Source organism: Panthera pardus, unplaced genomic scaffold, assembly GCF_024362965.1.
Source record: "Panthera pardus isolate Hobbes unplaced genomic scaffold, ASM2436296v1 HiC_scaffold_25, whole genome shotgun sequence".
NCBI classification, from domain to species: Eukaryota; Metazoa; Chordata; class Mammalia; order Carnivora; family Felidae; genus Panthera; species Panthera pardus.
Window position 1 is genome coordinate 85,907,604 of NW_026526821.1, and position 23,340 is coordinate 85,930,943.

General features: G+C 40.8%; 1 protein-coding gene across 10 annotated transcripts in view; it reads right to left on the bottom strand.

Annotated features, from left to right (window-relative positions):
• AAK1 (AP2 associated kinase 1) overlaps positions 1–23,340 on the bottom strand; it is a 171,134-nt gene that overhangs the window by 23,220 nt on the left and 124,574 nt on the right. For 5 of the 10 annotated variants that reach the window (XM_053890762.1, XM_053890761.1, XM_053890759.1 and 2 more), the window contains exons 14-17: positions 20,599–20,831; positions 19,163–19,320; positions 17,097–17,201; positions 10,780–10,875 (exon numbers count right to left, since the gene is read on the bottom strand). In XM_053890762.1, coding sequence (XP_053746737.1) covers positions 10,780–10,875; positions 17,097–17,201; positions 19,163–19,320; positions 20,599–20,831 — 592 coding nt within the window. The remainder of the gene's footprint in view (positions 1–10,779; positions 10,876–17,096; positions 17,202–19,162; positions 19,321–20,598; positions 20,832–23,340) is intronic. The other 5 variants (XM_053890763.1, XM_053890760.1, XM_053890758.1 and 2 more) reach the window with 2 other exon arrangements.

Sequence of the window (23,340 nt, forward strand, 5' to 3'; positions counted from 1 at the left end):
TACCACATTTTATTCAATCATTCACCAGTTGATAAGACATTTGGTTGTTTCTAATAGTTTTTAGCTATTAAAAATAAAGCTGCCATAAACATATCCATGTACTTAAGTATACGTTCATACCCCTTCCTTAGTTGTGAACATTTTTTTTGGACTTGCATTTAGAAATGGTTTATAACTCAGCAAGTGAATCAAAATATGCCTAAATTAACTTCAACCATCACTTATTGTCTGCCAACGGAGACTGTGTGACAGGCTGGCACTCTTATCATTCTATGGTCAAATCTCATGAAGTTCACATACACCTGAAGATGGATTACTTTTGATGTCATTTGGCTAAGAAACAAAAGGACGTAAGAAGCCATCGGATTTGTCACACCTAATAACTTAATGTGTGATAAGTGCACACATTAAGATTCCTTCATGATTCTTTCAGCCTTGATCCATCAATAAATCTCTATTTACCTTCAACTTATTAATGGTAGAGCATTAACTTGAAACAAAATAATGAGTCGTAGAATCTTACAGAAAGAAGGGAATTAGGTCTCAAACTCCTTTTACTTGCAAGGAGGTCAAGGCCACATAAATTCTATAACTTGCCCAGTTAAAACCTGTTGACATTTTTTTTTTCTATCACAGAAATACCATGCCATTAAGATAAAACTAAAATTAAAATGTTTGAGAAAAAGAAGTGACTTAAAGTTCAAGTATGTGTATATAACGTTTTAATGAATCTGCATTCTTCCAGGCTATCAGGAATCAAGTAAAGACGAAATTGATATTCGTTGAGTGACTGAAACTGAAATTTAGGTGATCTGTAATTTAAGGTGATCTATAACTACACAGATGAAACAAAATAATGGATTTTAGTGTCTTGGCAAGGTAATTTGCTTTCGTCCACTTAATATACTGCCGAAAAAGATATTTTTATATGTGAGACCAATTTACCATCTTTGGAGTATATGGCATGTAGGTTATCTTTGAATTAAATGACAATATGCTACATTGCTCATTTACACCTGATTTATATTGAAGAAAGGAAGGAAGGAAAAAAAACAACTTTTCAACAGCAGGGAAAAAAACCCCAGGGTACTAACCAAGTATACCAGTGTAATCCCATCAGCATTAATCTTGCATCGTGCATAACATTCTATTAGCAGACAAGATGTTAAAAATATCTGACAATTTTTAGCATACTGGCAAAAAGAAGATGTTTCCCCAAAAAGTCCAAATTTTGATTATTCTGAACACTGGCTTTTGTTTTAGTCCCAAAAGAGCCTCTTTCACATACAGAAACGTAATTATTTGCTTCTTTCACTTTCAGCACTCCTATATTTGCAATCTTATGAAGCAACGGATAAAAAGCAATGACCCCAAATTACTTGCTTATCTTTCATACAGCAGTTTATCCAGGTGCAAAACCTTAGGCTAGCCACATTCAGAGTGTGAATTCTAGCCACTGCAGTGACTGGTTGTGACCGTGAGGCTGTTCCTTTAACTTCTGTCATTACCTCAACTGTAAAATGGGAGATACCTCCCACCATCCTTCTGTATTGGTCACTCAAGTATCATCTCTTCTAAGCCTTTCCCTGTCCTCCCTGCCACATCAGGAAACTTCTGGAGCCCTCTGCACTCTCTTCTCTTGCAGCCCTTACAATGTGACTGAAGGCACAGAAGGTATGTTATTAATCTCTGTATCCCCAGTTCTCAGTTTCCTCTCATACCCTATGTCACATGTCTGTGGCCTCACTGGGGAGATGGGGAGAATGGGCGATCAAGTGGAAAGTCAGGTACCTCAGCAAGAATCGACTATTTTCATTAGCCGTTAGCAAAAAGCTGATGTGAGGGGATAAAAAAGTGTGTGTGTGCATACATGTGTGCATGTGTTGTGTGGTGAGATAGAACAGGGTGGGGATGGGCTAAGCTGCCAAATGTAGAGAGGCTTATCTTCTGACCAAACAGTAACATGCTATTCACATGGATGATCTGTGATGACACTCGAATACTGGAATGTGGGAAGGAGGAGCAGGGACAGAGCAATAGCAGACAGAGGACTAGAAGTGGGAGCACAGAGCCACGGCCTAAGTAAGGTGGACAGCATGTACAAAACCAGCCTGTCCCACCCTCAGCACTACTGAAATGACAGAAGACTCTCAGTTACTCCGTGCGGGTGCCCAGGTGCCACCGGAACTACCGTCATCACTTCCATTTGCAGTTCAAGGTCAAACATTTTCATTCATTATTCACAAAACACCCTGGGTGTGGGAATACTGATAGAGTCGAGAAGAATGGACATAGACACCGTGAGAATGTGTGACTTGCCCAAAGTCATAGATGGGACATGGTAGAGCCCGCACTTGATTTCACGGTTTCCCTCACGTGCTGCCTACAGGGTTTGCCTGTCTCCATTGACACAGGAGAACAGGTCTTCACATAGACATGGTCCCATGCCCAACGGCCAAGTTATCAAAGACATGTTGGCCCTGGAAGGAGCCTCGGATCTTATTCAATTAGCCTTCTCATTTATAGATGAAGAAACTAGCTCCAGAAAGGTGAAGCCACCTGCCTGAGAGCTAACAGCGGGTCAGCCACAGAGCTAGCTAGGACTGTGGCCCAGACCTTCTACACACTAGAGATTCAGTCCTCTGGCTTAACTAAAGCTTTGGTTGCTTCAAAATGTAAAGCCATTAGAAGAAGTCACACCTCAAGCTTTTACGGCTCATTTTTGGTCACTGTAAATGAAGAACTTTCTCATGATACCCTTGAGAACAGGGTATCATGGGAGGCACGAGAAAGGCTACAGGAGGCTGAGAGTTTATAGCCACAGCCTGCAGGCCTCACACGTGAATCAAGGGCCAGCCTTGATATCACTCGTGTTAGGACTTCTGTTTTATGAAGACACTCTGAGACTATGTGGCATGAAGGGGATGGGTGGGGAGGAGCAGTGCAGAGAAGAGAGTGGTAAATTTAGGAACGTGTGCAGGAAGCATTAAGATCCCAAACCTCAAACAAGTTCTCCACAGGCATTTTGCAACCTGTTGATATCTAATGGCGCCACAGATGCCTGGGATAACACTAGTGAGAATGGGTGAGACTCCAGGTTTTACTCAAATGCCTTGGTATGAGACCAGAAAAAGCAGAATTCCTTGAATGAAGTGAAATGTGAGAGGAGGCAGCATGGTCCACCAGACAGAAAGAAAAGGCACAAAGAGACAGAGACCTGGGCTCTGCACTAAGTTGATGTGACACTTTGGGCAAACCATCATTGTTCTCTGGATCTAAGTTTTTCTTATTGATAATATGATAAAATGAAGATACACTTAAAGGTCCTATCCACCTCTAAAAGCCAATCGTCCAAGGGAAAAACAGGGAGCAGGAACTAACCAGCTACTTAGAAGACGGACTGCTTAGAGAAGAAACTGGAGATCTGAACTGGCAGCGGCTGTGGGGAAGGACCCTTGGAGGGCACCGTGGCAGAATGGGCAGGAAGGAAGATGACTGCCCCAAGACAGCTGTTCAACACACAAACTCAGCCCAGACACCCATGGCCAGGGGAACAGGGTGAGAAGGTGGGGGAATATTTAAGCTAGATCCTCATTTGAAAAAAGAATGGATGTCTTAAAAAAAAAAAAAAAAAAAAAAAAAAAAGCAAAGGGAAAAAAACCCAGAAACCAAGAAACAGAATCTTTAAAAAATTTTTTAATGTTTATTTATTTTTGGCAGAGAGAGACAGAGAGAGAGACAGAGCATGAGTGGGGAGGGGCAGAGAGAGGGGGCCACAGAATCCAAAGCAGGCTCCAGGCTCTGAGCTGTCAGCACAGAGCCCAACACGGGGCTCGAACTCACAGACAGCGAGATCATGACCTGAGCCAAAGTCAGATGCTCAACCGATTAGCCACACAGGTGCCTCGCAGACTCTTAACTACAGAGAACAAACTGATAGTTACCAGAGGGGAGGTGGGTGAACTAGGTGATGGGGATTAAGGAGTTCACTTGTGATAAGCACCGGGTGACGGAACTGTGGAATCATGATATTGTACGTGTGAAACTAAGGTAACACTGTATGTTAACTATACTGGAATTTAAAATAAAATTACATTTAGAAAAAAGGAAAAAAAACATGTTTCTTGTTTGATCCCTTATTACTTTTTACTTTTGTAAAACATGTTTATTGTGGAAACTTGGGAAATACGGAGAAAACAAAGGGTAAAAGTAAAAACGACCCATAATCTCACTTCGAGAGATACCCGCTATTAACGGTTTTTAGAGAATACCCCTCCAATCTTTCCCTCTAAATTCTGATTGTTTGATAAATATTTCAGCATACCCATATTTTCTCAGAATAATATTTTAGGAAAGAAAAGAGAAAGTAAACTATTAGGATCTGAGTGTAGTCCATTTTATTACACGTTCATCAAGCCCAAGGTGGTGGGGTCTTCACTCTTTACCAAGCTAATGGCAGAGGTTATGGCATCCCATTGTTTCATAATTGTCTCTTCTTGGATTCATCATAATGATGAACTTTAAAATATATATATATATATTGTTGGTAATTTCTATCTCTTCTTTTATGAAGAATATCTACTCATATTTTTCTGTTGGTGGTATTTCTTATCACATTCCCATTACTATACTCAGTTCTTTCTCAAGTTTCTAGGGTTCCCAAATAAGAATGAGTCAGGTTAAGAGCATGGAGTTGGGCTGAAATCACGGTGAAAGGACCGAGAAGGTGGACCCGTGAAGCAAAGTGGGCACAGAGTGAGTTAGCCCGGCCAGTGGAAGCTGAGAATGCTTTTAAAGGAGAGTGTTGCTAGTACTTTGAAAAATTAAGAGCAGACTTAGAAAGAGGATCTTTTGAGCACCTTCCTCTCTCCTCTCAAGCATAATAAGTCAAGTGGCATTGGGGACTAGGGAAGAGAGGAAAAGGTAGGAATCAATCCACTCCAAAGTCTTCTCTTAGGTTTCTCTCAAGACTTACTTACTGAAAGTACCAACCACAAAGCAAGAAGGTAATAAATCCTTCATAAAAGCATCTAAGGTTAGATAATCAAAACTGCTTCCTGATGGGAGACTGGAATATAGTACAAGTTGTGAGCTTTCTCTCTTTCCGAACATCAAAAGAGAGGATAGGTATCTATTTAGAGGCTAAAAAGGTTAAGGGTTTGCTCAAGAGCCATTCCAGGCCTAATGAGGAATTTGACCACGAACAGTAAAGCAGGTTGACCTAACGAACAGGAAAAGCCTGATGCCAGCCCCCATCAGAAAAGATGATTTGGCTGCTACAGCTTTGTGGCTTTGGAAATTTACATCTTGTCTGAAGTCTTGTGATGAGAGATGCTGTTTTTAAAATGCAGTCACTCTAAATAGTTCCTATCATTGAGAAACTAGACACTAAACTGTCTGTAACATCTGCAAGATGGAAGCAAAAGTCAGCCACCATGCCCCATTCCAGGTTCATTTTAGGGAACTGAATCTGCGGAAAGAGAAACTTTCCAGAGCAAAGACACATAGGTGATCAACCTTGGACTTTTCAGTATCATGAAATAGCAGTTGGAAGTGAGGGATATGCCAGGCAGATAGCTCTGAGAGGAATGCTTATCTTCACAACAAACCACTAAGAAAACACAGCTTCTCCTGTGGACTTTTTGAGAGATGATGAACTACCATAAACCAGGAGGTACATTTTTAAAAAGCTGTTGATTCTAGGAAGTGGCACTTATGGGGCAACCAATGCCTGCTTGCTGAGTCTTGTGGAACACTGATGTTGAGAAGTCAGCATTAAGGAGCTGCTATGAAAATCTTTTCCTCAAACTCTAGTGCTCTGCCTGTGGGGATGTAAAAAGATGTGGTCGCTATGGAAAATAATATGGTGGTTCCTCAAAAAATAAAAACTAGAATTACCATAGGACCTGGCGATTCCATATCCAGATATATACCCAAAAGAATCTCGGGTCTTGAAGAGACATTTGCATACCCATGCTCATGGGAGCATTTTCACAATAACCCAAGTGGCTGTGGAAGCAACCCAAGTGGCCAACAAAAGAGGAATGGATAAACAGAATGTGGTACATATACATATACAATGGAATGTTATTCAGCCTTCAAAAGGAAGGAGATTCTGACATATTCTTCAACATGGATGAACCTTGAGGACATTATGTTAAGTGAAATAAGCCAGTCACAAAAAGACAAATACTGTATGATTCTACCTATATGAGGTATCTAGAGTAGTCAAATTCAAAGAGGAAGAAAGCAGAATGTGGTTGCCAGGGGCTGCAGGAAAGGAGGAAGGAGAGTTACAGGTGGAGAGTTTCAGTTTTGTGAGATTAAAACAGTTCCGTGGATGGATGGCAATGGTTGCAAAACAATGTGAAGACTAAATGCCATTGAACTGTCCACTTTAAAATGGTAAATTTTGTGTTATGTGTATTTTACCAGTTTAAAAAAAACAAAAAATTAAACCCTTCAGCCAATTTTCAGAGAAAATTCCCCATTCTCTTCTACTGTATTTTAAATTTGGTACCACCTATAGCTCATCTAACACAAAGAGAAGGAAAAATAAACACACAGCATATGAGCATCAATGAAATACTTTGAGACTCACCAGAGCTAGGCTTCATTTGGCAGCTCTGTGAGCACACAAATGCTCATGGCTGTGATTTTTTTTAATGCCAGATTTTCTATGAAAATGTGTTTTATGATGCTTTGGAAAATAGAAATGGTCCTAAAAAAAATAAAACCCAAACAAATCCAATTACCCAATGCCCCTTTACCCACAGTTTAATAATCATTATATCAAGGAAGTCTATTTCAATGGCTCTCAGTTGTGCAAAAGTCAAAGGTTATAAAGCAAGTTTAATTTCTGTAAGAGAAAAACATTATTGTCTAAGACTTTTCATAACTAGGACTGCCCCATGGGGAATAAGGGCTCAGAACCAAAGTCTACAACATTTCCTATCTTTATACTAATTTAAAGTTTACAGAGCAATTCCAAATACATGCTTCCATCTGGCCCTCACAAGCCACTCCATGAGGTAGGTTTTAAAATAGTTTTAATTTTGAGGAGAAGAACACAGAGTTTAAATGATTTGATCAAAATCACCAAGCCACTATGTGGGTAGAGCCCAGGTCTGAAAAGTTCAAGCCCACTTTCGTATTTCCCTAAACCTTAATTTTAGCTTTGCAGTCGAAGGCTTTATTGACCCCCAGACAGGGAGGTTTCACTGGCTGGGGCCTGGGGCCATTAAAAGGAATGTGTGCAGCAGCACAGTCCCAACAGCACCAGTGTCTCACCTTCTCACCAGGAACATGAGATTATTACTTGACAAACTTACCAGTCAGTCTTCTTTGTAGAATCAGAGGAAATTACATGGGAGGGCATTTTATTTTATTTTTTTAATTTTTTTTTTAACGTTTATTTATTTTTGAGACAGAGAGAGACAGAGCATGAACAGGGGAGGGGCACAGAGAGAGGGAGACACAGAATCTGAAACAGGCTCCAGGCTCTGAGCGGTCAGCTCAGAGCCCGACTCGGGGCTCAAACTCACAGACCGTGAGATCATGACCTGAGCCGAAGTCGGATGCTTAACCGACCAAGCCACCCAGGTGCCCCAGGAGGGCATTTTAAAAGCATCAAATAAAATGTTAAGTCATTAAAAGGCATAGAGTGGTCAGGAGACAAAGATTTCATGACTCTTTTATCATCAGGAAGGTAGAGTGTGGAGGGAAGCATGTATGCAAAACAAACAGCCCTAAAAGTGTGACTGGTACCCACGGTGGTCTGGAAGCAGTGACAAACTGGGTGTTTTAGGGGGGCAGGAAGAGGGGAGAAAAACTTGCAGTTTGTTGAGGTCCCAGAGCCCTACACTCTCAGGCCTCGCCTCAGACGTTTCAAGATGCTAAGGAAGGAGGTAGGGTAATCCCATCCATATCCTATCGATATCCTTGGATTAAAAGGCTACAGAATTGAATGGTGTTACAGGCAGAACATTACAGTACATACATTAATCAGACACAGCTGCAAGACACCATGCTCAGCCCAGATTCTGGAGGGCTCGACAAAGGGCTGGAGGTGAAGAATCTTCTAAACCTAGCTACTGCTTTCACTCCAGGGTTTGTGGGCTGTACCTTCATTTATTCACCCTCCGAGAGTGGGTGAGAGGCCTGGGTGGGAGTTGGCAGAGGCCCAGGTAGAAAACTATGAAGCCAGTAGTCTGGTGTTTGGGAGTTGGGGACACAAATGGAGAGCAATGGGGCTGCCATAAGCCTTTCAGCCTCAGGTTTTACTTTGTTCATTCATCCAATCTGCAAATATTCATAGAGTACCAATCTACCCGCCAGTGTTCTTAGCACTGGCAAAGCAGTGCTGGATCAGACAGCAAGGTTGCTCCCTCAGGACACTGACATCCTGGTGGGGAAAGACAGATAATGGACCAGTGGAAACAATGTCATGACAAATGGCTATGAAGAAAAAAGCCAGGAAGTGTGACTGCGAGTGCTGTGGGATCACGACAGGCCTGAGAAGATAGCATTTAAACTGAGACCCAAATGTCAGATGATAAGAAGGAACAGATATAGAGAAAAAGCTTTCCAGGCAGAGTATCAGCACGTGCAAAGGCCCTGAAGTGGGAACAAGCTGAGACTGTTGGAAGAAAGACTAAAGAAAAGAATATTATGAGCTCAGGTTAGAGGGGTGGCCAGAGAGCTAATCAGATTAGTTAGGGCCTTTTAGGTCTTGGTAAAAAGTCTGGATTTTACTCTCAGTGATATGGAAATTCATGGGAGCACAAAGGAGTGACATATCTAATTTATGTTTTCAGATGAGTTTGGTCTGACAGATCATAAAACAAATAAGATACCCCTGTAATTCTCAATTAGAATATTCCATTAATAGATCTCTTATTAAAATCCAAGAGGAGTCATGGCTTAATTGGCACAAAAGTGTATACCAGTATCACTTTAGCAGGAATCTACCAGAAAAAGAGAAATATGGAGGATCAGGAGACAGGAAAGATAACAATGTAGAAGGCAGGATGGCGGCCGGCTACCTATGGTGCCTCCCAGGCTTATCTTTACAACTCATCTCTACAACTGGGAGTTGATATCCTGAGCCACCTCACGTCTGTGCCTGGCTCGTCACCCCGATCCAGAGGGTACCTGTGACAGTTGTGGGGGACAGCTACCTGCCTGTGGGCCCTCATCTTCTGGCCTGTGCCAAGAGGTGTCCCTTCCAGCGTCTGCAGCCCATGGGCCATCTGGGAAAGAGCAAGGCAAGAGCCTGAGAGGTATCAAAGGGAAAATGCCTCGATAACCCCTTTTCTTTGTCTGATCCCATGACTGCCACGACAGGGAGGAAAAAGAGGCCAGTGGGCTCCAGCCTGAGTTCGCAGCCCATACCTTTCTAGCTTGAAAATGGCTTGTCTAGGTACTGCCCAGCATGCCTGAATGATACAACAGAGAAAAGGACCTCTACTTGATTCCTTCTTCCCTTTCCTTTAACTATCCTATACTGAATCATTTCTCAGCGACCTTAGGTATTTTTGACCTACATCCAGCTCGAGCAAGCTATGAAGTTACACAATACTACTTGATCAAGGCAAGTTTTTGCTTCCCCTAAGGAGGGTCAACAGATTGCCTAAAGAAATAAAAACTGTCATGGTACCCTTGCTGCAGTCTGTCTTAGTACATAGATGATACAAATGTCACAATCATTTCCAATCTTGAATCAATCAAATACCTTCAACATTCTGGGAGAGAAGAAGAACCAAGCAGATCCTATTAGTTTAAAACCAAGAGAATAGGCAAAGGTAAGAATAAGAAGCAAAACTACCAGAAACAAAATGACTGCTAGATGCTTCTAAAGAGTTGGATCTATTCAAAAAGACTGGTAGAGAAAAGAAAGGGTGGCTTCTGTGTCTCACATCATGCTCCCCACCCCCACCCCTAAAAGGATGGGGAAGAGCGTAGGGAGAGAAATCACTGGCAGTCATGAAATGCTAGTATCCAATTGGCAAGTATCCAATTATTGTTTCAAAAGCTATCTCAATCAGAACACACTAACAATTTCTTCCTTTTTTATTTTTTTTATTATTTTTTATTTTTGAGACAGAGAGACACAGAGCATGAATGGGGGAGGGTCAGAGAGAGAGGGAGACACAGAATCGGAAGCAGGCTCCAGGCTCTGAGCTGTCAGCACAGAGCCCGACGCGGGGCTCGAACTCACGGACCGTGAGATCATGACCTGAGCCGAAGTCGGACGCTCAACCGACCAAGCCACCCAGGCGCCCCAATTTCTTCCTTTTTTAGACTGCTCACTTAAAAATCAGATATGGTAGACCTAAAGCGATATTCGAACTCATGCAGTCCAAATTACTTCACTGATGAAGAGTCAAGTCCAGAGGGTTTTCAGATAGGTGAAGTGCCAGGAAGGGAACCTGGGTCTCCTGACTCATATTCCCTTTAACTTTTATTATGTATTTTTATTTAGAAAGTAAAAGCCCATTATAGGAAAATCAGTACTGGCCAGGAAATTATCATATAACCACTATTGGCATTTTGTTCCTTCTATCACATGCTTACAGGTCCCCCTCAACATGTTATAATCATATTAGACTAATGTTCTTTCCAATACACAGGCCCTCCCATTACCAAAAAATATACAATAGAACCTATTAATAGGCCTTGGAATTCACATCCTTTTCATGGAGTGTTTAAACAACTCTCAAGAAACCCTGGAACACAAGAATCAACCTGCTTAGGCTCAGAGCAGCTCTGTTTACCTACCTGGTGCATCAGGTACTTGAAGAGGGATAAAAGGATCAGATACACTTAGAAGTGGGAGGCTAGAGTCCACAGTCTGCCCACCCTTCCTTTTTTCAGCTGGAGTGGGTTGGAGGGGAAGAAAGGGTCAAGGTGAGAAAAAAAAAGAGAAAAGCAGAAAACATCAAGTAAATCTAGATGAATTTAGCATCTATTAACCCAACAGCTCAAATTGCAGAGTAAATCTAAACTTAGAGGCAGAATAAAGATGCATGAGCGGATATAATCCAGGGGAAAGGCAAAATATGTATGAGATATATAATCCAGTCCTTGCAACATACTCAAAGATGTAATTAATGATAAAACTAGTACTATATTCATACCCCTGAAATTCTACTTCTTCTTTGTGTGGAAGCCTATGGTGGTCTCTTCCAGAATTCCTGTAGCGATTATTATCCATATCACACATTTTGGCATATAAACAAACACTGCCTGTTTTGTAATCTAGCACATATGTATACATACTTCCAACGTGCCCTTTACCCTCTTGAGGTCATGGTATCACCAAATGTCTAAGCATGCTAGGCAGAAAGATAGAAAGAAACAGAAATAGACTTCCTGCCTGTTGCAAGCCCTAACCTCTGGACTACATCTAACATTTATTGACATTTATTCTGTATCTGGCAAACTCACAGATTTATAGAAATCTATACACCGTATGGGATATGAGGGCTTAAAGGGATCTTAGGATTTTCTAGCACAATTTTCTTCCTTTACAGAAAAGAAAATGAAGCCCAGAAGTTAAAAGACTAGCCAGAGGTCTATCAGCAAACCCAGGGTCAGAACACAGGTTTGCTGGTTTCTACTTTACTATTCTTTACGCTGCATTTTAATATTCAGGTTGCTCAGTAATTAAAATCTCTATAGAGTGGATTTTTTAAAACTTTTTATTTTCAAATAATTATGAAATCATAGGAAATTGCTGTACATAGAGTCCTGGGAACCTTCTTCAAACAGTTTCCTTCCATGGTGAGATCTTTTACAACTGTAGGACAAAATCACTGACATTGTTAAAATATTGTTAACTAATTTTATTCAGTTTTCACATACACTCGTCTGGGTGTGTATAGTTCTTTGCAATTAGACCGTATGTATAGATTAGCATAGGCACCACCACAACGATATAGAATTGTTCCATCAAACAAAAGGACCTCCTTGTTGTTCTCCTTTATAGTCACACACTCCTTATTCCAGTCCCTACCTCTTGGAATTCACTAATCTGTTCTCAATCTCTATAATTTTGTCATTTTGAGAAGGTTATTAAAGTGGGTTTTTAAGTTGCTTTAAAGGTAGATGGAGGAAGACAGGGATAAAATCACTGCTCTTAAAATCTCTAAAAAATTTTTTAAACGAGACACAATGAAATATATTAAAAGAAAAAAAAACAAATTATATAACTGGATACATTCATCTTCAAAAAAAGTATATATGTGTAGAAATAAAATTATGGACACAAATATTGTAAAATGTCAGCAATGTTCTCCTCTTGGAGTGGGATTGTGAGTTCTTTTATCTTGCTTCTTTGGGCTTTTAGTCATTTTTCCAAAATTACACTAACGAATGTATATAACTTAACAGAAAAATATGTTAAATAAAGAGGCACAATGTCAAGTTCCAGATGTCTGTTGCAACATATGGACACAGTTCATCAACATTTTTGCAGCTTTTACCATAAAAAATGTTTAAAATAACCCTTCTGCCATCCTCCCTGACTTATGAAATTTCCTGTTTATTTCCTTCCTTGTTGATCAGATGGTTTAAAATCAGTGAACAGTCTGAGCTTGGTTAGAAAACTTGTAGAAAATGGTGCTATCCTATATTTCATACAAATGAGGACATATTAATTTCTGGGGTTTAGATATAATTTTCTTTCTTTAAAAATTTTCTTTTAACGTTTATTTATTTTTGAGAGAGAGACAGAGAATGAGCAGGGGAGGGGCAGAGAGAGAGGGAGACACAGAATCCGAAGCAGGCTCCAGGCTCTGAGCTGTCAGCACAGAGCCCGACGTGGGGCTCGAACTCACAAACCATGAGATCATGACCTGAGTTGAAGTTGTATGCTTAACTGACTGAGCCACCCAGGAGCCCCTATAATTTTCCTTCTTGTGCAAAGAATGAAAAGTGTCACAAACACAAAAAGTTTATACCACAGACAAGAAAGAAGGAAAAATACCACATGTTCATTTAAAAAGACTGGATAAGATGAAAAAAATATGAAGATGTTTTATAATGTTTGTAAAAAGCTTAGTGTCACTGATTTACAAAGGTTCTTGAGATATGGTTATGACTACAGCTGCTGGACTGGGCTGTTCGGGTTCAAATCTCTATCCTGTCATTCTCCAGTTGTGACCTTGGGCAGGTCACTTTAATTTCCCATGGGCTGTTTTAAGGGTCACCTGAGATAATGCATAAAAAAGCACTTAACCAGTGGGCTTATTAGCACGTAGCAAGTGCTCAGTACATTTTTGCTGCTGTTACTGTCATAACTCTACTCAAATGTGTTTAAGGTGTTTAAGTCCCTCAAGAAAAATATGGCCATTTATAGACTACAAAGTAAGCATAAAGGGGAAGAAGACGCTAAAACAAAAATAAAAACTGTTTTAAAAACAGTTCATACAGGGGCACCTGAGTGGCTCAGTCGGTTGAGCGACCACTTCGGCTCAGGCCATGATCGTGAGGTTTGTGAGTTCGAGCCCCACGTCAGGCTCTGTGCTGACAGCTCAGAGCCTGGAGCCTGCTTCAGATTCTGTGTCTCCCTCTCTCTCTGCCCCTCCCCCACTCATGCTCTGTCTCAGAAATAAATAAACATTAAAAAAAATTTAAAAAACCAGTTCATACAGACAAATGAACAACAAAACAAACAACAAAACGTGATAAGTAGGAATCAAAGGCACTGAAACTGGGAGCAGATGGGAAATGTGTAGGGGCCTCTGCCATTAACAGTGGTAAATCCAAGCTCCTATCCTTTGGCAAAAAGTAGCTTTTCATTCATTCAACAATCTGTACGGAACCAAACACTATACTAAATGCTAGGATTCAACAGCAAAGAAGACTTTCCTAAAGCTTACTTATTCCATGACCCCCTTTCTGGGGAAACTATATTCTACCCAGTACCATAGCTGGACATTATTGTGATACTTTATCCCAAGGACAACAGTCAATGCTTCATACATTTGGTACATTTAGGCAACTATGTGGCATATCAAACTTTAAGCACTTTAAACCAGATCGAATTATCAGTGCATTTAAAAATCACACAGGCAAGGGGCGCCTGGGTGGCTCAGTCAGTTAAGTGTCCGACTTCAGCTAAGGTCATGGTCTCATGGTCCGTGGGTTCGAGCCCCACATCGGGCTCTGTGCTGACAGCTCAGAGCCTGGAGCCTGCTTCAGATTCTGTGTCTCCCTTTCTCTTTGCCCTCTCCCTCTCATTCTCTCTGTCTCTCTCTCTCAAAAATAAATAAACATTAAAAAAAAAAATCATACAGGCAAGAGAACAAAGCTGAAAATGGAAAATAACACAAAGAGCTTTAACTATTTAATATTAAAAAAGCACATCCCCCAAAGAAGTCCAATGTGCATTCCAAAATAATAACATGAGAATATCATCTGAAGGCTTACAGGATACGGTTAAAACTCCAGTTTTTTTCTGACGAGGGAAACACACACCTATTAGAAAGCACTCTCGATAATCAGTTTAATCTTCAAAGGTCAGGGTGGGGTAGGCAATTAAAGAGAGGAGAAAAGAGAATATTGAAATATCTGTGGAGAAGTCTTCCTGCAGATTATAATTAGTCTCTCTCCCCACTCTCACGCTGGTTGAAAATCACTGCTATAGTGGGAGAAAAACTCTAAACACTTTTATTATATTTTTAAAAATTTTACTAGATGTTCCTTTTAATACTGGCAAAGCAAACCTAAGAAAAACAGGGATCTGTAATCAAAAAAAATAAAAGTTAAAGAATTAGAAGACAGAAAAACGGTAGATTTTATAAATCTAAGAGCTGTCTCTGAAAGATACTAAAACAGCAAAATCTCTACTAAAGTTACTAAGAAAAAGAGAAACACAAATACATACAATTAAAATTGATGTATACAAATATTATAAAAGGTTTAAATGCACTATCTTATTTTACTTAAAAAAATTTAGGGGCGCCTGGGTGGCTCAGTCGGTTAAGTGTCTGACTTCGGCTCAGGTCATGATCTCGCGGTCTGTGAGTTCGAGCCCCGCGTCAGGCTCTGTGCTGACAGCTCAGAGCCTGGAGCCTGTTTCGGATTCTCTGTCTCCCTCTCTCTCTGCCCCTCCCCTGTTCATGCTCTGTCTCTCTCTGTCTCAAAAATAAATAAATGTTAAAAAAAAATTAAAAAAAAAAATTTTAAACTGCAGATGATTTTTAAAAAAGATATTAGTAAATTTGCCTCATTCTGTGGCAGGAAACTTGAGAGAGGAACTTCTGGAGCCAGAGGGTTGGTGTCCCAGCTCTGTCACGTCCTAGCTCTGTGACCCTGGAAAAGAGACTAGACTGTGCTCAGTTACCTCAACTGTGACTAATGTAGAGATGGTGTTGAGGGTCAGAAGAGATAATAGGGTTGTTGAGAGGGTCAGATGAGATGATACTTGTGTAGGACAAATGACAGGCTGGGGAAAATGTTTGCAATATAGGACATACGAAGAGCTCTTACAAATTAATAAGAACAAAATGAACACAGGACCAAAAAAAAAAAAAAAAGAAAAGCAAAAAAGGCAAAGGACATGAACAATACATATCCCAGAAGAAATAAAAACGGCCAGTAGACACTGTCCTCTGTTTACAGCCTCTGAACTGGGCTGGGTGAGGAAATGGCAGAAAAATTACTCTCATTCACTATTGATCAAAATAAAATTTGTATGGCATTCCCAGAGGCCAATTTAAAAGCAGGTACCAAAGCCTTAAAAGACACATATCTTCTGATTGAATAAATAATCTCCTACAAGTTATCTTAAAGAAACTGTAAAGGATATTATGTAATGACAGCCAAAGTTCCAATAAGAAATGTATACATGAAGTTAGAAAAACTATCACACACCTAAAGAAAGCAGGAAGAAAGAAAGAATATATAAGGTTAAAATCAGAAATTAATCCATATAACTAAAATGATCAATTTCAGAAGTATATCACATTCCATATGTACACAGAATATATATATACACACATATACATATATACATACATATAGACGTACATACATATATATATACATACATATACATATATATATACACACACACATACACTCAAAACCTCACACCTGCCGCTGAGGGAAATACAATAGTAAAACACTGAAAGCAAATTAATGTTTAAAAAAGAGGTTACTTGGTTAAATACATTAGGACAAATGCCTATGAAGCAATTTAATGCAGATCTTTTTAAAATTTAAGAGCTTCTTTAACGATGTGGGAAATGTGCCAGATTTAGTAAGTGAGAAAATTTGGTTTTAAAATAGGACTATAAAGATGTACATTAGAGTCTTAAGCTGAGGTTAAAAACTGTGTACAAAACTGTGGTCATGTATTTTCATGAAGGAGAAGATCTATAACTTTCATTAGATTCACAAGATATCTGTGACCCTAAAAATGTCAAATGCCACTAACAGGAACCAAAATGGTATCCCTGAGCTGTTTCTCAGTGGTGAGATTATGGGCATTTTAACTTTCTTCCCTATGCTTTTCTATAAATATTACTTTTATATAATAAATATGTATCATTTTTTTAACTTTTAAGAAATGTTAATCGAAGTACAGTTTACTATGTATAATTTCTGTTAATAAAGGAGAAAATTAATTTTTTACTATTGCTTCTTTAATTTAAAAAAGGCCTAATTTTTTAAAAAAGATATCCCCCTCTCCCCATAAACACACACACATGCACAAAAACACAGCTCAGTAGAGTCTTGGATACAGGATAGAACATCTAATTCTTAGAATTCTTCAAGTCATTCCACAGAACCTAAATAACTAACCTAAAAGAGAGTAACAGAATGATGTTCTTAAATTTAGAAATATTTGCTTAAAGTATGTATGTGAACCAAAGAGAACAAATCCTGTATATTACTGACATATCATCCTGTCATTTGAATTCAAGTGATTCCAGATTTTTTTTTTTCCCCGATCTTTAATATTGGAAATCTTCTGAATAAAAGAAAACACAAGTTAACACCAAGATTTGGGGCTCACTGGTGTGCCAGAGTTATCTGTGGAGGTTAACAACGGTAAGCCCTGTGTTTCACACGTTTGCTATACTAACCTGTTCCAGCAGAAAATGAGGGGGTGGCAAAGGCATCACCTTGAGTTGGTTGAAAGCCTGGGATCAAACTCTCAGCTGAGCCTCCAAGCTTCTCAGGATGTTTGCCTGGAGAGACAAAATACCACTCAGTTCATTCCAGCAAAATCCCATGATGTGCACATACATGCAGGAGATGGAAGGGCACCTTCTGAAATGACTTCTAGACATTTTTTTACTGCATTATGGCAGCACCTCAGCTATTCAGAGGTCTCTGTCTAGTCACTGCAATAACGGAGACAACAGTGAGAATAGGAAGGAAGTTTTAAGAATCAAAGATCGCACATTGGTTTTGCAAGGCAAAAAAGAGTTCTGGAGGTTGGATGCACGACAGTGAGTATGTAACTAACACTACTGAACTGTACACTTAACAATGGTTAAGAAGCTAATGTTTATGTTATGTATATTTATCATCACTAAAAATTTTTTCAAATAAATAAGTAAAAAGCAACAAAAGAGATGGCTGGAGCGAAAGCCCGAAGGTTCAAGCACCTTACTCAGAGCAGGATGCCTCCAGTCCTTATTCCAAATCCATTTATTTTTATATAATTCTAATGAGTTTGCCAATATGTTTTCTGTGGTGGAAACAGTTCAGGAGTGGACATGAGAAGGGGGCGTGGGGGAAACGGCGGGACTGAGACGTCACAAGGGACAGGAACAATGGTAGCAGTTCAATGTGACAGAAGAGAGACAGGAAATTATTAAAAATAGACACAAGAATTTTAAAACCTAGGAGTCTGTTTTTTTTAATGTTTACTTATTTTGAGAGAGAGAGAGAAAGAGAGAGAGCATGAGCGGGGGAAGGTCAGAGAGAGAGGGAAACACAGAATCTGAAGGTTCCAGGCTCTGAGCTGTCAGCACAGAGCCTGACATGGGGCTCGAACCCACAAACCACGAGATCATCACCTGAGCCGAGGTCGGATGGTTAACCAACTGAGCCACCCAGGCAGCCCTAAGCTTGGCAGTCTTTTAATCAAGCGCAAAAATACTAGAGTTTTCAACAGCCCATGAAGGTATTTCTGTTATTCTAGAACAATAACTGGCATACATAACAATGAAATAATTTGACAATGAGTTAGTTGTCTGTCAGAGTTAAATCCTATACCCTATCTTTGGCTTAAAAGGATAAGAAGGCGCACGTGGATGGCTCAGTTGGTTAAGCATCCAACTTTGGCTCAGGCCATGATCTCACCGTTCATGAGTCTGAGCCCCACATCGGACCGTCTGGTGTCAGCTCAGAGCACACATCAGATCCCCCCTCTCTGCCCCTCTCCTACTTGTGCATGCATTTGTGTGTGTGCTCTCAACCCAAAAATAAATAAATAAACTGCAAAAAAAATAAATAAATAAAAGGATAAGAAAGTAATACAAATTTTTTAAAGATATCTATAAAATAATAGCTAAAGTTAAAATGTCCGGTCAAAGTCCGTATCATTCACTCGGTTCTGATCATTCCTTTACCCTGTGCTCTTGTCTAATGCTGAGGTACTCTTCTCGAAGGATTTTCCCAACGTGCTGTTGTTTTCCCAAAGTGCGTGTTGCATGCCTGTGTGTGTATCTGTGTCCTGCCTTCCAAAACAGACTGTGGGTTTTTGAGAGTAGAAATGGTGCCTGCTATTCATTTGATTGCCTTTTCGCAGTCAGAATTCTAATCATGGTGAGAAATTCAATGTTCACGTGAGGGCAGCACACTCTCCTGGGTGAGCAGTAACAACTTTCTGTGACAATAAACACACGTAGGACAAGAAACCCATCACACTTGTCTGACGAGTGACCGTGCTTGACACTACTATCCTGAGCCCTGCTACCAAATCCTTCCTAAAAGAGTCCCACTCTCCGTGCCCCTGCCTGCAACCGGCCAGGAGTTCCTGAGGACGGAAAGACGTCAGCGCCCTGGTAAACATACCAGTTTGCACACGTACTTCGAAATCAAGCCTTTGAGGGAAAGAAAGAGCCAACCCTCCGTTTTCACAGGCATGCCCCTCTGGAGCTAGGGTTTTAAGAATCACAGAAAGACACCAATCGCTCACCTTCCCCCAGCTTGGCAAAGTCCTTGTTCAGTAGTTCTTCAGCGGTGAGTTTGGAGAAATTGTCGTCATCGAAGGGATTCCACGTAGAACCTTCTGAAGCATTATAAACATTTTGCTGGGAGGTCCGAGGAGAGCCTGATGGAGTGGTGGTTGCAGACCTAGGTAGGTTCCCACCCCCACGAAATGAAAAAGTTGAAAAAGGGTCAATCTGCTTTCTCTGTTTGAGATCAGTTTGTTTTCTAGGTCCAACCATTATTAGCAAGCGCTTTCTCCAGCCATCAGACACTTTCCACAGATACTTTTCTCACTGTGTGAAATGAGTGTCTCCCGTTCCTTCATGATCATTTATCTCCCACTACTTCTTTCATCTCTTGCTCAGATTTTTGGTCTCATCTGCAAGTCCTTTCAATCCAGAATCCCAAAGCAACCTGTTCTTAGGCTTGTGCCTCCTATGGCACCCACTGTAACATCCACAATAACTGACCCCACAGGGGCCAGGGCTGGTGTCTTTTCAGGTGCCTCCCATCTGTCAGGATCTAGCCCGCAGAGAATGAAGGGCCACCGTGAGTGGTCATCATCACAGTTAAAGGGAAACAAAGACGGTTATCACTATCTTGTGGTATCATTACCTAATTTTCTTCTAAAGTCTCTCTTGAGACTTTGCATTTAATTAATGACTTAAAGATTTTTCACATTAGAGTACATGATTCCAAGAAAGCTGAGGGTCTGAAATTGCATTTACCTAGCGAGCACTCACTGCTATCTACTTTATTTCAGGCACAAAGCCAGTCACTGGATTTACAAAGGTTAAGACACGGTCCTTGTCTTGGAGGAATTTACAGGCTAGATCAGCTGGATATACAAACAAATAATGATGATACGATGTGATGCATGCTCAAAAAAGGTTGAGACAAACTTATATATGATACCAAGGGGTCAAAGAAAAGGTCATCTCTGCATGGATCTTGATGAAAAAATAAGCATTTCCTAGGTGGACAAGGAGGGTAGTGGCAGTCTGGGGAGAGGGCACAGGATGAACGAAGTGCTCGCGATGATGGAGAGTGACAAGTCCACCAATGTGATACAACAGCCTTTGGTCTGTTAACCAATGAGTTCAGATATAACCCACAGGCAATGGGGAGCCAAATGAGAGATTTTCAGCATGGGGATTTGGTCAGACTACAAGTTTAAAAAATACTCTGTGGAACATGAAATGGGTGAGAGAATAGAAACAGTCAAGCAAATGTGAAATTATTCCTTAAGATCAGTATGGTCTACGTACTACAGGCAAATTCAGTTTCTTAACAAACACAGACACCTACCATTATATGTCCATCTACACACATCGACACGCAGATGCCAAGAATTACACAGCCCTGGCACACAGCAGCCCTGGCCCACAGCAGTAAGAAAGATAAAGAGGAAGCACCGCATACTTGGACTTATTGAGGCTGGCCTCAGCTGCAGCTGCCTGGAGCAGCTGGGTTGATTTGCTGGCAGGGACCCCGAAGACCGCACTATGGGTTACGTCACTGAGAATCCGCCTGTGCCCAGCACGCTGGGTCTTGGGGGATGATGGAGGAGTGAGAGATCCGAGTTTCTGTCCCTGGACGGCAGGAGGTGGGGTTGTTTGAACCTTTGGCTGTTGTCTTACCGGGGCTTGAATCTGCTAGGAAGAAAAATGATAAGTGTTCCCCACCCCCCACCCCCAAAAAGTGGGGGGGGGGGGAGGAAAAACAAATAAACAGACAAGCATAATAAAAAATGCCACATGAGAGCTACTATGGGATTCAAATGGCTGAATTTACCAATAACAACCAGAAAGAAAGAAACCCAGTTTTTGACAATCTGAGCTTTAACTCTGGGACTGATACCAACATGCTATTTATCTGATGCTTCTATGTAAATTTCAGTGTTCATCAGCAATGTTATCCAGACTAATCATGCATACAGTCCAGAGCATAAGACTGCAGAAGCTATTTCTAACTCCAAAAATCGAGAATGTATCCTACAGGACCACTTTCAGCTTCCAAGGTCACAAAGGAACTCATTCAGAATGCCTCCAAAGAGCGTGCATGTTTTAAACAATCTACCACCAGGGTCAGAAGCCAATGACGGCACACCTCCCGCTAAAACACATTTGAGCTGAATAATTCCTGCTAAGAGACCCCCGACTCTGATACAGCTCAGACTACTGGTTAGGAATAAGTTAGGATTCCACTGTGATTCATAAATGGTAGTGCTTTTTTTGTTCATTTTGTTCTTAAGCCTCTTTATTTCATTGATAAGGTGGGTCTACACGATTCTATTTCTGTGCCTCCCCTGAGAAAATGTGTACAGCATCGGGGTAGTGGGGTTAACCTGTTCCACCCTTCAGTTTGGAAAAGGCACTGAAGAACCAGGTAGATAATATTAGTAAGAAATAAAAAATTTGAAAAGCGCTTGATGATAATTGATCTAATAACACGAGGAGTCTCGAGATTTGGGCCATTTTCAGGAGGCAGAACAAACCATCACCACAGAAAAGCCAATAGGAACATCTTTGTGGCCACTTGGTTACACTTGAAGCCTAAGTCACAATCTACAAAGTGCTATTATCAATAAGAGGAACAAAAAATAGTATTAACAAGGTCACCTAACCCTTTAATTTTGTCAGTCCAGAGACAGAATTATTTAGAATCTTGAAGGCCCCAGGTATTTCACTATCGCTTCCCTCTGGTCCCTCATCTCAGATTAAGATGCCCCGTCCATGCTATAGCTCAGTTTTCACATTCTGTGTCTTCGAAGGTAGGTCCTGAGGGGGAAAGGGAACCAGAGGGTCCAGCTACTTGGGTCAGGATGCTGAGCAGCCTGGGACTTTCTGTCCTTATACTGATTCAGAGTCTGAATTTTACTGAGGTAGGTGATGTGCACGTTTGAGTACACAATCACCCACCAATTGAATGGATGACAATATAAAGCTCAAACATCAGTCAAACGAAGGTCAGAGGGTAAAGCAGCTGAGGCACCTCTGAGGGAGAAGCAGAATGCCCTGTAAAGACCAGAGCTCTGGCTCCAAAACTTCCTTCAGGGGTTCAGGATGTGCCTGCAACAGCCAACCTTAAGCCAGTACCCACGGAGACCAGAATGGCTTTACAAACAGAACTGGATTAGCTTATTTTTTGGAGGTTAAGATAATTCATTGCTTTGAGAAAGGTATACTTAACTGTTGAGTCTCTTTATTTTGAAGAGTCCAGACTCCCTGGAGAACACTGTCCCTTCCTCTTTCCTATCCCTGTAAGCAGCACACTGAAGAACAGAGCTTCTATCGTCAGGACACCTTACCTATCACAGCAATCTATGAATATAAAATGACTCCAACCCATTCAGCTACTCCTCCCAACAACCATGTCAGGCAGACAGGTTTTTTTTTTGTCTTATTTTGTTTTTTAATTTTAGAGAGTGCACAAGTGAGCAGGGGGAGAGAGAGAGAGAGAGAGAGAGAGAGAGAGAGAGAGAGAGAGAGAGAGAATCCTAAGCAGGCTCCACGCTCAGCACAGAGCCCAACACGGGGCTCAATCCCAGCTGCTCAGGAGCAACTGACTGAGCCACCCAAGCATCCCAGGCAGAAAGTTTTATTGCCATTTCAAATCTAAGAATGTGAGAGTCAAAGGGACCTTGGAGAGCACAGATTCCAACTCCCACACTTCAAAGGAACCGAGACCAAGGCACCCTAAGGCTATGTGCTTGCTTGTTCAAGGTCACAGGGTCAACTGGGGACAGAATCCTTGTCTCCTTACTAGGCTCAGGACTTTTTTCTTCACCATCATGTCTCCGCCAAAGATTAGGAAGCGGGAGGAGGAACACACAAACCACGGTGGAAGGGGAAGTAAAGCAGACTCAGACTCAGATGTCGGTCTTGCTAAAGATTTTTTTAAAGAACAAAATATGTAATTATACAAGGAGTACAGTCAGATCTAGGAACGCAAGAATACATACAAAAGGGGGAAAAACACTCCAACTTCCATTCCACAATTAGTACTGTATTTCTAATACAACTCTTCTTATCTTCTTGGTATCTTATATTTAAGTCTCTTGTCAAGTACATACTTTCCCCACAATCTCAACATTACCTCATGAGTGCGTTCATACTGTTGTACAGACTTTATAACCATGATTTTTAATGGCTGCACAGTTGG